The sequence below is a fragment of the Herpailurus yagouaroundi genome, unplaced genomic scaffold (assembly GCF_014898765.1).
Source record: "Herpailurus yagouaroundi ecotype Mexico unplaced genomic scaffold, PumYag 207, whole genome shotgun sequence".
Classification (NCBI taxonomy): domain Eukaryota; kingdom Metazoa; phylum Chordata; class Mammalia; order Carnivora; family Felidae; genus Herpailurus; species Herpailurus yagouaroundi.
Window position 1 is genome coordinate 406,550 of NW_024412438.1, and position 16,759 is coordinate 423,308.

General features: G+C 45.3%; 1 protein-coding gene across 2 annotated transcripts in view; it reads left to right on the plus strand.

Annotated features, from left to right (window-relative positions):
* The first annotated feature begins 530 nt into the window (after positions 1 to 530).
* Positions 531 to 16,759, plus strand: part of CD244 (CD244 molecule) — a 31,597-nt gene continuing 15,368 nt past the window's right edge. Inside the window, exon 1 of one of the 2 annotated variants that reach the window (XM_040452426.1) lies at positions 531 to 966. In XM_040452426.1, coding sequence (XP_040308360.1) covers positions 909 to 966 — 58 coding nt within the window. In that variant the 5' untranslated portion in view covers positions 531 to 908. The remainder of the gene's footprint in view (positions 967 to 16,759) is intronic. The other variant, XM_040452425.1, reaches the window with a different exon arrangement.

A 16,759-nucleotide genomic window follows, 5' to 3' on the forward strand; every position in this document is an offset into this window, starting at 1 on the left:
GCTGCGAAGGGGAAATCAGAAGAAAGAAAAAGGCAGGGGGCCTCCGGGGGAAGGCCTCAAAGCGAATGCTTTCTGGGGAAGGTGGGACCACCGCCTGTGCCCCTCCATGGGGGCATAAGAAGGATCAAAGCTGCCTGGCCTTCCCGGAGGGTGGAAGTGTGGGCGGGGAGGCACAGCAAAGGCAGGTCTGTGTCCTGTCTGGGTGACAGAAGGCAAGAGAGGCAGAGAGGACGCTGCGGGAAAGTAGAAAAAGAGGAAAAGAGGGGATATAGAAGCACAGATAGGAAACAAGCAAAAGCAAGTCTAGGTAAAGACGTTGCAGTTGGCATGTACTTAGACCAGGGTATCAAGTTGCAGAGCTTACCCAGCTCTTCGACCTCTCTGGGGTCCCCTGCTCCTTTCCTGCCACATTTCACCCCCTTAGGCAAGGCTCCACTTCTCAGCCCACGCGCCCCCAGCCCTCCCACCTTCACAGTGCCTGTTGGAATGGGGGCAGTGTGGGATAATGGCTCTTGGGTCCCCATGCAGCCTCCTCCAGAACCGGAACATGTCCTGGGAGTCTGCTCTTTGAACAAGGAAGCCTTGCTGGGGCAGAGGGATGGACAGGATTTGGAAGCTGGTTTTGTGAGTCACTGTGAACTCTCAGCACCCGCCCACTTGAGGCCAACTTTGAAAGCTCAGCTTGTATGAACTGTCGGACCAGGTCCAGGTACTGGGACTTTCTCAGTGGCCTTGTTAGCTCTCAGCTGCTGAGAACAGCCCTGAGTTGAGGAAATTGTGGCCGGACAAACAGCAAGGCAGTTCTGCTCCCCTGTCAGTCACTCTGCTGCTGGCTGGCTGCAGCTGAGCCCGTGCCCAGCAGCGTGTCTGGCGGGAGAGGAGCCGGCTGACCCGTCTGTCCTCTGGGGATGTGGGGGCTGGCTCTCGTCCTCACACTTTTGTTCGTCAAGGGGCTTCAGGGCCAAGGTAAGGAGGCCCAGCCTGGCGTGGGTGGGGGAGAGGCTGGACTTGGGACTGGGGCCCGCAGGGGGAGTGGAACCCTGAGCCTCTGGTTCGTGCCCACTTACGTGGTCACCTGCAAGTGTGAGTCTGGGTGGCTCCTGACAGCTCCGGGCGGGCTGGTTAGGACGGAACGGGCTGGCCCTGGTGTGGGAGGCCCCTGAGAAGCCTGTCTGTCTGGCCATGCCTTCGGCAATCCGGGCAGCCCGGGGCAAGGAGATTCCTTTCCGCTGGCTTCCATTGACTTTTCTGTGTAGTGGGGAGAAAGCGTCCTCTTGCTGGCTGTAAGAAGGACAAAGGAAATATGCTCTAATTTGGTACGATTACCAACAGAGAGAAGTGACCCCTGGGCTTGAGTTTCTCTAAGGAAGTTGGGTGGTTCTGGAAAGCGGAGACTGATAGATTGCTCCCCGAGGCAGGGAAACAGCACGGAGGGGAAGGGAGTGACCAACAGCCACTTTGCATGAATGGCCTGGTCCCTTAGGCCTCGGCAGCTTCCAGCAGCCCAGAGGCTATAGGGACCTGAGCATTATTTATTTATTTATTTATTTATTTATTTATTTATTTATTAAAAATGTTTTTAATGTTTATTTATTTTTGAGAGAGAGAGAGAGAGAGAGAGAGAGAGAGAGTAGGGGAGGGGCAGAGAGAGAGGGAGACACAGAATCCGAAGCAGGCTCCAGGCTCTGAGCTGTCAGCACACAGCCCGATGTGGGGCTCGAACCTACGAACTGTGAGATCATGACCTGAGCCGCAGTCCTTCGCTTAACCGACTGAGCCCCTCAGGCGCTCCTAGGGACCTGAGAATTATTCAGGAAATGTTGGCTTGGGTCAGGCGGTCAGGAAGGGGGGGAAGAAGGAGATGGTATCCGGAAACTTCCAGAGCTGAGGGCTGCCCCCAACCCCCCCCCAATTCTCCGACGGTGGAGTCCAGGGTGCTCTGAGATGGGAGCCTGCATTCTAGATCAGTGGCTCTTCGAGGGGCATCATGGCTGAGAAAGTAAGAGGAGGGCCCCCTCTGGGTGCAAAGGGCAGAGCGTGGGGCATTGGACGGTGTTTGTGCAGGGCCTGTTAGAAGCCCCTTCAAGACCCATCTCAGGCACTCCTGCGTCCTTAAAGACACAGTCTAGGTTCCGGAGGACTGGGGGGTGGGGGCTGTAAATATAAATACAAATGACTTTGTATTTACAAATCTATAACAAATACAGGCAGAGCAGGGCAGAGGGTGCTGGGAACAGGTTGCAGAAGGGAGCTTTGGAGCCTGGGTTCCCGTGTGCGCCCTTGTGGGACCCAGTGACCCAGGACCCTCGGCAGGAGAGGGGGGTTGGAACCCCGTCTTAGGAGCCTTGGAAGCGGCTGGGACAGCCGAGACAGGACTGACGGGATTTGGTGCCTGGCTTTGGGGATGGGAGTGCCAGAAGTGGAGGCGGTCTGAGATGGTGAGCCTGTGTGTCCGGAGAAAGGGGCGGCCCCGTGCCCACACCTGGGGCCGTGGCACCGTCACACAGGAGCCGGGCTCTGGGGCCCCTGGGCTTTGGTCTCAAGGAACTTCTTTCTCTTCGTGCTGTGCCCTGCATCTGTGGGGCTGGCCTGGTGTAAGCTGATTGAAGCTGCTGTCCTGTTTATTTGCTGTCGTTTTTAAACCCTTAAAAAGTTTAAAATAAGCTCAGAGTTCCAGAGAAGTTGCAAGCATAGTACAAAGGATTCTGCTTTATTTCTTTCTCTCCATATATATATATATATATGTGTATAAATGTATAATAATAATAATAATTTAATATTATGTATATAAAATATATAATATATGTAATATATAATACATATTATATTATATATAATATATAATAATATATATAATATAATAATAATAATCTTTGCTGAGCCATTTGAGACTGAGTTGTAGACATTGTGCCCTGTTACTCCTAAATTTTGTAGCATGTATCTTCTAAGAACAAGGGCGTTCTTATATTATGTCAGCACAGTTATCAAACTTAGTAAATTTAACATAGATACCATTAAAGACACCATATTTACATATTACCAGTTGTCTCCAAAACGGGCTTAATGGCATTCCTTCTCCCCGGGTGCGGAATCCCATCAAGATCGTATATTACATTCAGTTACGTATTTTTTTGTTATGTCTTTTGTTTTTTTATTAAAAAAAATTTTTTTAAGTAGGCTTCCGCACCCACAACTTACAACACCGAGATCAAGAGTCAAATGCTCTACCGATTGAACCAGCCAGGTGTTCCTTCTTTTGGTCTGTCTTTTTTGGGGGGGGGGGTGCAGAGGGAGAGGGAGAGGGAGAGAGAGAATCCTAAGCAGGCTCCAAGCTGAGCGTGAGCCCTGATAAGGGGCTCGATCCCACCACCCCAGGATTATGACCTGAGCCGAAATCAACAGTTGGACACTTAACCAACTGAGCCACCCAGGTGCCCCTGTTATGTCTTTTAATCTACAACTGTTCCCTAGCCTTTTTTCTTCTTTCATGACTTTGACATTTTTGGAGTACCAGACATTGTTTTGGTGAAAGGCTCCTGAATCTGAGTTTGTCTGAGGCTCCTTTGTGTGATCCAGGCTATGCATTTTGGGCAGGAATACCACACCAGTGATGCTCTATTTCAGAGCATCCCATCAGGACATATGATGGCAGTGAAACCCTTTAAAAAACAACAAAACTTGGCTTACTGAAGAATTTGATATGCATAATATATATGTAAGAAGTTTCTATCGTTCTCGAGCTTTGCAAAACTTTTTCCAATGGCTTCTCCAGGCTCAGTCAAAGCCACACATGTCACGGTGGCCTATGAGATCTGGCCTCCCTGACCCCCGACCCCTTCCTCTCTCCCATAGCACTGCATTCAGCCTCCCCGACCTGCTACGATACATGCACGAAACGCGTGCCATGGCTTTGCACTCTGTTTTCTCTCCTGGGATGCCGCTTCCCTGCTGGCCGCCTGGCCTGCTCCCGCAGCCCCTCAGGACTCTGCTCAAATACCACTGTCTCAGTGATGGCCTCCCACTAAGAGTGCCAACCTGCCACCCTGCAACGCCTTACCTCCCTCTCCGCTTATTTTTCTCCACAGTTCTCATCTCCCTTGTGTGGGCTCTACTGTTCGCTTCTTTATTTTCCGTCTCCCAGGCACCTCTTTACCTCACTGGAACATAAGATCCTCGAGGCCAGGGCTTTCCTCTGTTTGGTTCATGGCTGTATCTTCAGCCTCTAGAACAGGATCTGGCACAATTAGAGTCTCAATGTATCCTTATTGGTTGAATAGATGGGGGACTACTTTAAAGAATCCGTAGAATAAAGTGAGAGTTTATTTGTCTACCGGAGAGTTTCACTGGGAAAAGCTGTTCTAGATTTTAGGCTACAGACTACGCCGTGGCGTTGAGGAAGTTAACTAACCTCTTGTTTCTCAGTGTTTCATCCACAAGGTGAAGTCAACAGTGGTGGCTGCTCTATTGCGATATGTGAGCATTAGGGAAGGTACGGTATATAATATGCTTAGAAAGGTGTTCTTATTGGGGTGCCTGGGTGGTGCAGTCGGTTAAGCGTCCGACTTCAGCCAGGTCACGATCTCGCGTTCTGTGAGTTCGAGCCCCGCGTCGGGCTCTGGGCTGATGGCTCAGAGCCTGGAGCCTGTTTCCGATTCTGTGTCTCCTTCTCTCTCTGCTCCTCCCCCGTTCATGCTCTGTCTCTCTGTCCCAAAAATAAATAAATGTTGAAAAAAAAAATTAAAAAAAAAAAAAAAAGAAAGGTGTTCTTATACCGAGCCCCCCAAAATGATCCCTCGTGTTACTCAGTTCTTTGGAGGCAGGGACTATGTTTCACTTAGTTTGGTGATCAGACTCAAGAAGAGAGACTAATTTGCTGGCTAATTCATTGAGTCAAAAGTGAATTAGAGAATTCTGCATGAGATGATAAGTTTTAATGAGGGACCCTTTTCTGAGGGTTTTTTCACCATCATAACCAGGATCTTTGGGAGAATGCAACATTTTTTTAAGTTTATTTATTTATTTTTGAGAGAGAGAGATAGAGGCGGCGGGGGGGGGGGGGAGGGTGCAGAGAGAGAGTCCTAAGCAGCTTCCACACTGTCAGAGCAGAGCCTGACGCAGGGCTCGACCCTACGAACCGTGAGATCATGACCTGACCCGAGATCAAGAGTCAGATGCTCAGCTGACAAAACCACCCAGGTGCCCCAGAGAAGGCAACATTTTTAACACACAAGAACATGCATTCAAGACATTCAGTGCTATTATTATGTTGTGTTGTATTATGTATTATATTCTGTTGTATTGTAAAACATTCTAATTGTTTCCACACTCTTGATTCCTGCTCCTTCCCTGATGTGCCTGAGCGCCTCTGGGCCAGGCCCTGGGCTTAGGTGTTGAGGATTCAGTGGTGAATCGTTACATGGGCGCCTTGTTCACGGAGCTGACATCTGTCACAGGACTCGGTCTATAATCACAGCCGTGAACTGAGCGAACCCCAAAGGACATGCTAGACTGTGAATGCCCAGGGGCCGTGGACAAAGCAAAAGGGCGGGGCAGCATTTCATGGATTCTAGACTCTAAGGCTTGCTTGCCGGCTGCTCTTACAGATTGTGTTGAATTTTCACTTCTTAGGAAGGAGCCTCTGATTCCGACCCCTCTGGCTGGGATCCAGGCAAGTCCTAAGACGGCTGCCCTTCCTTTTATTTATCTCTTCCTCATTGCACCTCCCGTGAAGCAAAGTGAACGGTGAAGTCATCGGGCAGAGGGGGTGGACTGGGACTCAGAGAGCTCGGGGCTGCAGCACCATCCCGGAGGGAACTGGTTCCATAGACATCACTCTAGGGATAGCTGGGCCATTGTCTTCGTAAACAGACATTTTTATTAAAGTGTGACGCATGTACAGAACAGCGTGCAAAATGGGAAACGTACATCTCAGTGTGTTACTGTGAAATGAACACGCTTGCGTATCTACCACACATTCTCTCCACTTGTTAGCTCTTCTATCTTTCACAAATACAACCATTAGTGGCGCCTGGGTGGCTCAGTCGGTGAAGCGTCCGACTTCGGCTCAGGTCATGCTCTCGTGGTCCGTGGGTTCAAGCCCCGCGTCGGGCTCTGTGCTGACAGCTCGGAGCCTGGAACCTGCTTCGGATTTTGTGTCTCCCTCTCTGTCTGGCCCTCCCTTGCTCGTGCTCTGTGTCTCTCAAATAAATAAACTAGCAAAACAAAACAAAACACCAAATACAACTATTATTCTGACTTCTGACATTATAGGTTGGTTTGATCTTTATATAAACAGAATCATGTGCTATGTGCCCTGTGTGTGGCTTTTTTGGCTCAACATCTGATGAGATTTATCTGTGTTATTACTTGTAGCTGGTATGATATGACTCTGCGGCATTTCAATGTATGACTATATGTACGAGCTTATTCGTCCATTATGCTACTGATGAATCTTTGGTTTGTTTTTGGGGTCCTTCCCCTATTATAATAATGCTGCTGGCTGGGGCGCCTGGGTGGCGCAGTCGGTTGAGCGTCTGCCTTCAGCCAGGTCACGATCTCGCGGTCCATGAGTTCGAGCCCCGCGTCGGGCTCTGGGCTGGTGGCTCGGAGCCTGGAGCCTGCTTCCGATTCTGTGTCTCCCTCTCTCTCCGCCCCTCCCCCGTTCATGCTCTGTCTCTCTCTGTCCCAAAAATAAATAAACGTTGAAAAAAAATTAAAAAAAAAATAATGCTGCTGGGAGCCTATTGTACATGCTTTTTGTGTACATGCATCTGTTGGGTGTATGTCTAGACTCGTGGGGGTATGTGTGCACTCTTACAGCGGATGCTGGCAAACCATTGGCCAAAATGGTTGAACCAAGCAGTATATGAGAGTCGCATGATGCTTCAGGGCTGCTGGCTTTTGTTTTGAGGCCCTACAAATGGGAAGTGAAGGCTCGAGGGTGTGGAGCCTGGAAGGCGAAGGTCACAGCCCAGGGAACCACCCCTCTGTGGGAAATCCCTGCAGTAGACTCCTGGCAGTTAGCCGAGGTGCATTCTTGAGTTTAATTGATTAAATAAATAACTTCACTAAGGCTTTACTGTGTCCCAAGAACTTCGAGAGATCCTGTGGGTGAAGCACAGATGGAACCTGCTGATCGTATCCCTCAGAATCTTTCAGACAGAGGAAAACAGGCTTGCGCAGCAGCGATGATAAGGGAAGCCAGGCAACGCTCAGTGTCACTGATGGGCGAGATTCATTTAGAGCACAGTGGGAGCTGAGAAGATGGAGATTGCTTCTGGTGGGAGAGGGGAGCCTGGGGGTGGCCTTAAAGGATGAAGACTTGCTTAGGAGGTGGGGATAAGGTAGAAAGATAACGTGAGCAGAGGGACAGCTGAACGGATGTAGGGAAAACACAGGGTTTGAACGGGAAACAAAAAGCAAGCGCACCTGTTACCTTGGAGAAAGATAGCAGAAATGAGCTGATCCAGTTAACTGATACAAGGAGTTGGGGAGCAGGGCATGGGCTGAGTAAGGTCGACAGAGGTTAGGGGGTTGCCTTGTGTGAGCAGAGGAGTCGATATAGCCAGTGAAGCGCCCCAAGGGTGGGGCTAAGTCAAAAGGAAGACAGGAGGGAATATGGGACGTGGGCCCTGGAGGGTGTTTTATCTACTTTATGATTTTGCTTCGACTGGAGCCGGCCCTGCCCCAGCACTTTTGGGATCTCACTGAGCTCTGTTCACTAAGTCCCCAGCGGCTGCCCTCTGCGTCGCCTTCACCCCGAGCCTGGTGGCACAACCCTGAGCTGAGAAAACCTCAACATCCTTTTGCTGGCTGGTGGAAGCAAACTGCTCCGAGCCTCTCCCCCGCCTGCCTCCCAGGCTCTCAGGCCGCACCCCTCCTCCACCAGCAGGTCCAAGGCAGAGGGAGCTGACTGCAGACGCTGCACGGCTTGGCTTTAGAGGCTGCAGCTTCGGCACCCGGGCTCCGGGCTGAGCGACTCCCTGGAGTCCTTGACCGCCCTCCATGGGGGCTGCCCACGTCGTCCCGAGTTGGCGGTGGAGTTGATCACCTGTCCTCTGCCCTCCCTCTGCAGAGCTACTGTTTTACTCCATTCGCTCTTAACCACCGGAAGAGGGGCCCCAGAGCTGCTAAGCAGTAGCAACAGCAGTGGTGGTGGCCCCGGGGGCCTCCCCTGACCACCGGAATTTGCTGTGGCTTCTCCCCTCTGAACAAGCCAGCCCTCCCTTGTCAGACCTTCTCCATCTCTCACCCAGCAGGGCTGACCTTGTGCGAAGGTTCTGTTTTCACACTGGCATTTCTTGGGTCTCCATTTGGCGTATAAGCCCCCCGGGACAGGGACTGAGTCACAGCACCCAGTATACAGTACCTTGCTTGCTCACTTTTCCACTGTACCTTCCCCACGACACCCCGCCTGCATCCCCTTCCAGCCCCGGCCGGTTCCAACCTCCGGCCTCCCCCGCAACACCAGGCTGGTGAGGGCTGCAGAGGGTAATTCAGCACCAAAGAGCAACCACCGATTCGGAGCCTCCAACCTCAGCCGAGCAACAGGTGTCTTGGGAATCCTTGTTTCTGGCCCTCCGCTCCTCTTATTCCCCAGAAAGCTGATTCCAGACCTTCCGCATCTCACCCAGGGTCTGTGCCACTGACACAGGCTTCATTCATGAGCCTACCCCTCCTTCTGCAAGAAAGCGGATGCCAGGGAGGGATTCCAGCAACCCGCCGACCATTCCCCAGTGTCAGAGACGCCGGTGAGGGGTTCCCCAATGTCAAGCACCTCGTTTACCCCCACGAGCAACCCCCTCCACCTCTGCCTTTCCGTGGCCGGTGTTTTTCCGCCTGCTCTGGGCATCACCACTTCATCCACGAGTCCGTCCAAGACCCGCGTGACCCCTGATGACATCTCTGACCTTCAACTGCTCCGTGTCTGCTGGTTTTCAGCTCCCCGTTCATTCCCCTCACATTTCAAAAAAACTGTTGGAACACCACCCAGTTTCCCCCTCTCGTCTTCCTTTCCCGTGTGTCTCCGTTCCTACTCACACAGAATGCTTTGCTTCTGACACTCCTAGTCACCACCTGTGTGGGAGTTTTCCCAACCCATTCTCTGTGACTCCAGCTTGGTGTCCGTCTTATAATTCAACTCAATTCTGATGCTGTCTACCCGGAGATAGCGTCAGACCCCACAGGCTAAGGGCTCAGTCCCACAAGACTACACGTCAGTCACAAACCCAGGTTGTCACCTGTGCTTCTGAACAACTGGTTAGAGACCAAAGGTTCCAAGGACCCCCCCCCCTCTTCTGGTTCGATTAATTTGCTGGAGCAGGGAAACACTTATGTTTACCAGTTTATTAAGGGAGATGACGAAGGATACCGATGAGCAGCCAGATGAAGAGACACATAAGGCAAAGTCTGGGGTGGGGGGTCCTGAGTGCGGGACCTTCGGTCTCCATGGAGTTGGGGTGTGTGTCATCCTCCTGGTGTGGACGTGTTCACCTACCTGGAAATTTCCCAGACCTGTGCTATTGGGATTTTTTTTTTTTTTAAACAAGGATTTTTAAAAAAGTGTATTTATTTTGAGAGAGAAAGAGAGAGTGAGAGAGCACAGGTGTGTGAGAATAGGGGAGGGGCAGAGACAGAGAGAATCCCAAGCAGGCTTTGCACTGTCAGTGCGGAGCCCTATGTGGGGCTCAAACTCACGAACCGTGAGATCATAGCCTGAGCCGAAGTTGAGAGTCGGATGCTTAACCGTCTGAGCCACCCAGGTGCCCCTGTGCTATTGGGGTTTTATGGAGGCTTTCTCACACAGACGTGATCAGTTATTAACTCTGCTTCCAGTCCTGTCTGCCCTCTGGGGGATAGGGTGTGGGGCTAGTTTGAATTAATACCAACTCAGCTTTAAGAGAATACAAACCCTCCTGTACAGTTCTCTCTTCCCCACTTCATGTTGTCACAAGTTGCATCCTTATACGTTGTGTGCCTATTAACATAGATTTATAATTGTTGTTTTGAGTATTTTTTTTTCCACATCAGATAGGAAAAGAGGAGTTACAAGCCCAGAATGCAATAATACTGGCTGTTATCGTTATCTATGTAATTCCCTTTAACTCTGTTCTATATTTCTTCACATGGCTTTGAGTTACTGCCTCACATCTTTGTCCCCTCAAGCATGCCTTGCAGGACAGATCTGTTGGCAACAGTTCCCAGCTTTTGTTTGGGAACTTCTTCATTGGTCCTTCATTTTTTATGCAAGACAATTTTGTTGGATATAGAATTCTTGGTTGGTAGCTTTGTTCTTTTAGCACTTTATATATGTCATCTTACCACCTTCTAGCCTCATGGTTTCCGCAGAGAAATTGGTTGTTAATCTCACTGGGGATCTCTTGTGTGTGACAAGTTGTTTCTCTCTTGTTGCTTTCAAGATTCTGTCTTTGGCTTTCAACATTTTAGGGATTATCTCAGTTTGGATCTCTTGTGTTTAACTTACTCGGAGTTCCCTGGGTTTCTTAGATGTGTATATTCATGGCTTTTATTGAATTTGGGAAGTTCTGAGCCCTTGCTTCTTCAGATTCTTTCTGCCCCTTTGTCTCTTTCCTCTCTTTTTGGGACTCCTGCTATGCACATGTTGGTATATTTGCTGGCATCCCACAGGGCATCTCACATATTTTTCTTCATTCTTTTTTCTTTCTGTTCCTCACTCTGAATAATGTCAACTGACCTAGCTTCTAGTTGTGCTGTTGAAACTCTAGTGTATCTTTCACTTCAGTTGTTATACTTTCCAGCTCCAGAGTTTCTATTTGATTCCTTTTTATAATTTCTGTTTATTGATATTTTACTTGTTGAGACATCATTCCTCTGGCTTCCTTCAGTTCTTTGTCAGTTCTTTGTTTCCTTTGGCCCTTTGAACATATTTAAGAGAACCTATTAAGTCCAATGTCTGTGCTTCTTCACAAGTAGTTTCTGTTACTTTCTTCCCCCCTCCCCCCTCCCCTTATAAATAGGCCGTGCTTTCTTGTTCTTTTATATATTTTGATCTATTTAGTTTGCTAGTTTTTGCTTAGGATTGTTTGTTTCTGAGTGAAAGAGCCTTGCATTTTCTTCTCTTGTGATATCCTTGAAGATTTTGGTGTCAACCTGATAAATATGTTAACCTAATAAAACAAATTTGGAAATATTATCTCCTATCTCTAAGAGCATTTGTGTAAGATTGGAGTTCTTTCTTTTAAAATATTTCTTAGAGTTAACTAGGGATGCTAACTAGGTCTGGAGTTTACTTTGTGGGAAGGTTTTTCAGTATAGATTCAATGTACTTAATACATTTTTCTACTTAATCTCAATTCTAAAAAATTATTGATGGAAAGCAGTTTACAACTCTTAAGATCTTTTTTTAAAATATACATTTTAATTAATTAATTAATTAATTTGGAGAGAGACAGAGAGAGCACAAGAAGGGGAGGGGCAGAGAGAGATGGAGAGAGAAAATCCCAAGGAGACTGTGCTGTCAGCGTGGAGCTCAATGTGGGGCTCGAACTAATGCAACTGTTGAGATCATTACCTGAGCCAAAATCAGGAGTCATTCGCTTAACTGACTGAGCCACCCAGGCACCCCTACAACTCTTAAGGTCTTTTTTTATTTTTTTATTTTTTTATTTTTTATTTTATTTATTTTATTTTTATTTTTATTTTTATTTTTTTATTATTATTTTTTTAAGGTCTTAATATCTGTAGGAACTGTGGTGATAACTTAAAAAAACACCCTGATGTTGCTTATTTGTACCTTTTCACATTTCTTTTGATCAATCTATCTATGCATTAACCATATTTTGATTTTTTTTATAAAATAAAAAAAGGCTGTTGATCCTCTGTTGTGTAATTATTTTTCATCTCTTCTTTCTCTGCATCCTTTCTCTTTTTTTGAACTTAATTTGTTGTTCCTTTTGTGGGTTCTTGAGATTGATGCTTAAATAATTGATTTTCAACCTTGTTATTTTTATATATGTATTTATATGTATTTATATGTATTTTTAAATATATGTATAATATATATAATTTCCCCTTTAATCATGGCTTTAGATGCATCTCATGAGGTTTTATTTATTCATTTTTTTTGGTGCAAAATTACGGTTTTATTAAAGCACAGGGACAGGACCTGTGGGCAGAAAGAGCTGCCCCATGAATTTTGATATATAGTATTTTCACTATTAATTAGTTCATAATATTTCCTAATTTCCGTTGTGATTTCTTATCTGTCTCTTGAGTTCAGTCAAACAAATAGAAATTTTTTGTAAGGTATCTTTCCTTATGTTGATTTCTAGTTTTAAGATCGTTTTACGGCTCTACCTATGGTTCAAATTTTGTAAAAGTTTATGTACTCTCTCTCTCTCTCTCTTTTTTTTTTTTTTTTTGTAGGATTTTATTTTTAAGTAATCTTTACACCCACCGTAGGGCTGGTGCTTACAACCCCAAGATCAAGAGTTGCATGCCCCACTGACTGAACCAGCTAGGCTCCCCAAAATGTTGATGTACTTTTGAAAATAATGTAAATTTTGACATTACTGGGTGAAGTATCCTAAATAGATTATTTAGGTCAAATTTGTTAATTAGTTTTGTTTTTCAAATCTATATCCTTACTGATTATTATTATTATTTTTGGCCGGCTTTTTCCATCTGTTACTGGGGGTATTATTGGTAGCTCCTGCTATGACTGTGGCTTTTTTCCATTTTTCCTTTTACTTCTGTAAATTTTAAGGCTGAAACAATTTTAAATTGTTCAAACAAATTTACTGTACATCTTCCTGGTGTATTGGACTTTGTGTTTTTATTAAGCATTCTTATTTGTCTTTTTTATTTTTTAATGACTTAATTATCTGTTTTAAAATTAAAAAAAATTTTTTTTAAAATGTTTATTCATCTTTGAGAGACAGAGAGAGAGACAGAGCATGAACAGGGAAGGGGCAGAGAGAGAGGGAGACACAGAATCTGAAACAGGCTCCAGGCTCTGAGCTGTCAGCACGGAGCCCGACACGGGGCTCGAACTCACAAACTGCGAGATCTTGACCTGAGCTGAAGTCGGACGCTCAGCTGACTGAGCCACCCAGGTGCCCCTGTTTTTAAATTTTTTAATTAAAAATTTTTTATTATTAAAGTATAGTTGACATATGGGGCGCCTGGGTGGCTCAGTTGATTAAGCGTCCGACTTCGGCTCAAGGCATGATCTCGCGGTTCGTGAGTTCGAGCCCTGGTCAGGTTCTGTGCTGACAGCTCAGAGCCTGGAGCTTGCTTTGGATTCTGTGTCTTCTGGTCTCTCTACCCCTTTCCTGGTTGCACTCTGTCACTGTGTCTCAAAAATAAATAAACATTAAAGTATAGTTGACATGCAGTGTTATATTAGTTTTAGGTATACAACATAGTGATCCCTCTTGATCTTTAATAATGCATTTTCCCTTAAAGTTCAAAGTAGACTTTAAGTGTCAGAGTAGGCTAATCTTAATATAGCTATACCAACCTTCTTATGGTTAGTGTTTGTATGAAACATATTTTTCATTTTCTTGAAGTTTATTTATTTATTTTTTAATAATCTTTACACCCAGTGTGGGGCTCAAACTCATGACCCTGAGATCAAGAGTCGCATGCTTTTCTGACTGAGCCGGCCAGGCACCCCTGGAACATACTTCTCATTAAAAAAAATTTTTTTTTAAGTTTATTTGTTTAATTTTGAGAAAGAGCAAGTGGGGGAGGGCAGAGAGAGAAGGAGAGAGAATCCCAAGGAGGCTCCACATTGTCAGCATGGAGACTGATGTGGGGCTCAAACCCATGAACCATGAGATCATGACCTGAGCAAAAACCAAGGGTTGGATGCCTAACTCTCCGTGCTACCCACGTGCCCCATGTATTTTTCAATTGTAAGAAATGTTGAAATGGTGGGGCGCCTGGGTGGCTCAGTCAGTTGAGCGTCTGACTTCGGCTCAGGTCATGATCTCACAGCTTGTGGGTTCGAGCCCCACGTGGAGCTCTGTGCTGACAGCTCAGAGCCTGGAGCCTGCTTCTGATTCTGTGTCTCCCTCTCTCTGCCCCAACCCACTCACATTCTATCTCTCTCAAAAATAAAGAAACATTAAAAATTAAAAAAAAAATGTTGAAATGGTGCTTGTAAGAAGCATGTAGTTGGGTTTATTTTTTAATACCGTCTGATCATTTTTGCCTTTTATCTGAGTATTAAGTCTGTTTATATTTAATGTAATTACTTAGTGTTTTGGATTTAAATCCACCATATTGCCGTTTACCTTCCCCGGTTTCCACCTATTCTATACTCCTTTTTTTTAATTCTTTATTTTCTCCTTTTGGATTGATTACATTTATTTCTTCATTCTTTCTTCACACTATGCATTAACTTCATAATTACATATCATCTTACTGTTCATTTAGGTATCAGCCTACAGATTAGAGGATGCCTTATTGGCTTATCAAAGTTAATATAAAGTACTAGTTTTTTGTCACTTCTGGACAAGGCACTTTAATTTTCTTCGTCCTGTTTTCAAATTAAGTGTTATTATTGTTTGTATTTTAATGCTCTCAATATGTTAACTCCGCAAGACCTCATTATTATGTGTTTACACAGTCAGCATTCATTTATGTGTAACTATGTATTTGTGGTTTCTGTTGCTCTTCATTTATTTATTCTTATCTTTGAGTTTCCATCTTGGGTCATTTTCTGTATTTGAAGGGTATCCTTTGGCATTTTCTTTAATAGGGATCCGCTTGTGACAATTTCTGTCAGTTTTTGTTTTTCTGAAAATGCCTTTATTTCATCTTCATCTTTGAAGTATTTTTTTTCACTGGTATAAAATTCTAGGTAGGTAGTTATGTTCTATCAGCACTTTGAAAATATCATTTCATTATCTTCTGGTTTTTATCTTTTATGTTTAAATGTCGGCGGTAAATTGTTTCTTTTGTGAACGCCATTTAGTTTTTTGCCCCTTTGGCTATTTTAAGATTTTTCTCTTTGCTTTTGGTTCGCATAATTTTTAAAAGTGTGCTTAGGGTTTTTTTGTTTTGTTTTAATATTGCTTGGGATTTGTAGCACATTTTTTTTTTTAACAAGTTAAACATGGGGCTTGAACTCATGACTCTGAAACCAAGGCCTGAGCTGAGATCAAGCATCAGATGCTCAACCAACTGAGCCACCTAGGTGCTCCTGGTATTTGTAGTACATTCTATAAATCTGTCTTAGAGAATTTTTTTTTTGTGCTCTGGCTTATTATCAGTTTCCTCATTTTATTTATATTTATTTTTATTTAGTTTTTTTATTATTGAACTACAATTGAACTACAGTTGATATACAATGTTATATTAGTTTTAGGTGTGCAAAGTAGTGACTTGACAATTCTATACATTACACAGTGCTGACCATGATAAGTATAGTTGCCGTTGGTCAAATGCAAGGTCACTACAGTATTATTATTATTATTATTATTATTATTATTATTTAAATTTATTTATTTTGAGAGAGAGAGAGAGGGAGAGAGACAGTGAGTGGGGGAGGGGCAGAGAGAGAGGGGGAGAGAGAGAGAATCCCAGGCAGGCTCTGCACTATCAGTGTGAAGCCTGATATGGGGCTCAAACTCACAAACAGTGAGATCATGACCTGAGCCGAAACCAAGAGTCGGATGCTCAACGGACCGAGCCACCCAGGCGCCCTGGTCACTACAATATTATTGGCTATATTCTCTATGTTGTACTTTTCATCTCATCTTTCATCTCTCTGACTTATTTTATAAGTGGAAGTTTTGTCTCTTAATGCTCTTGACCTATTTTTGTCCATCCTCCCATCTCCCCTCCTTCTGGCACCACCAGTTTGTCCTCTATATTTATGAGTCTGCTTCTTACAAATCTGTTTTGATGGCTGTCGGTTTTAGAAAATTCTCATCCATTATTTCTTTTGAATTTATCTCCCTCTCCTCTCCTGGCTCTCCAGTTACACTTTGGTTAGATTTTTTCACCGTATCTCAGACGTTTCTTATACTTTTTCTTGTATATTTCCATCCTTTTCTTTTCTTTTTTTTAAGTTTATTTATTTTGAGAGAGAGAGAAAGTGCATGCGTGCAAGTAAGTGGCAGAGGGGCAGAGACAGAGAGAGAGAGAGAATCCCAAGAAGGCCCTGCCCGGTGTAGAGCCCCGTGTGGGGCTCAATCTCACGACCGCAAGATCACAACCTGAGCTGACATCAGGAGTTGGATGCTTTTTTTTTTTTTTTTTAATTTTTTTTCAACGTTTATTTATTTTTGGGACAGAGAGAGACAGAGCATGAACGGGGGAGGGGCAGAGAGAGAGGGAGACACAGAATCGGAAACAGGCTCCAGGCTCCGAGCCATCAGCCCAGAGCCTGACGCGGGGCTCGAACTCACAGACCGCGAGATCGTGACCTGGCTGAAGTCGGACGCTTAACCGACTGCGCCACCCAGGCGCCCCTAGGAGTTGGATGCTTAACCCACTGAGCCACCCAGGCACCCTCATTTTTGAAATATATGTTTTTTATTAAGTAAACTCCACACCCGACATGGGGCTTGAACTCAGACCCTGAGATCAAGAGTCACATGCTCTACTGACTGAGCCAGCCAGGTGCCCCACTTTTGTTTTTCTGTAATTCAATCTGAATATTTTGTTCTGCCTTATCTTCCAGTTTTCTGATTCTCTTTTCAGTGGCATAAATGGCTTTTATATCTTTCCAATGAGTTCAGTTCCAATTTTTCAGTTATTTTATGTT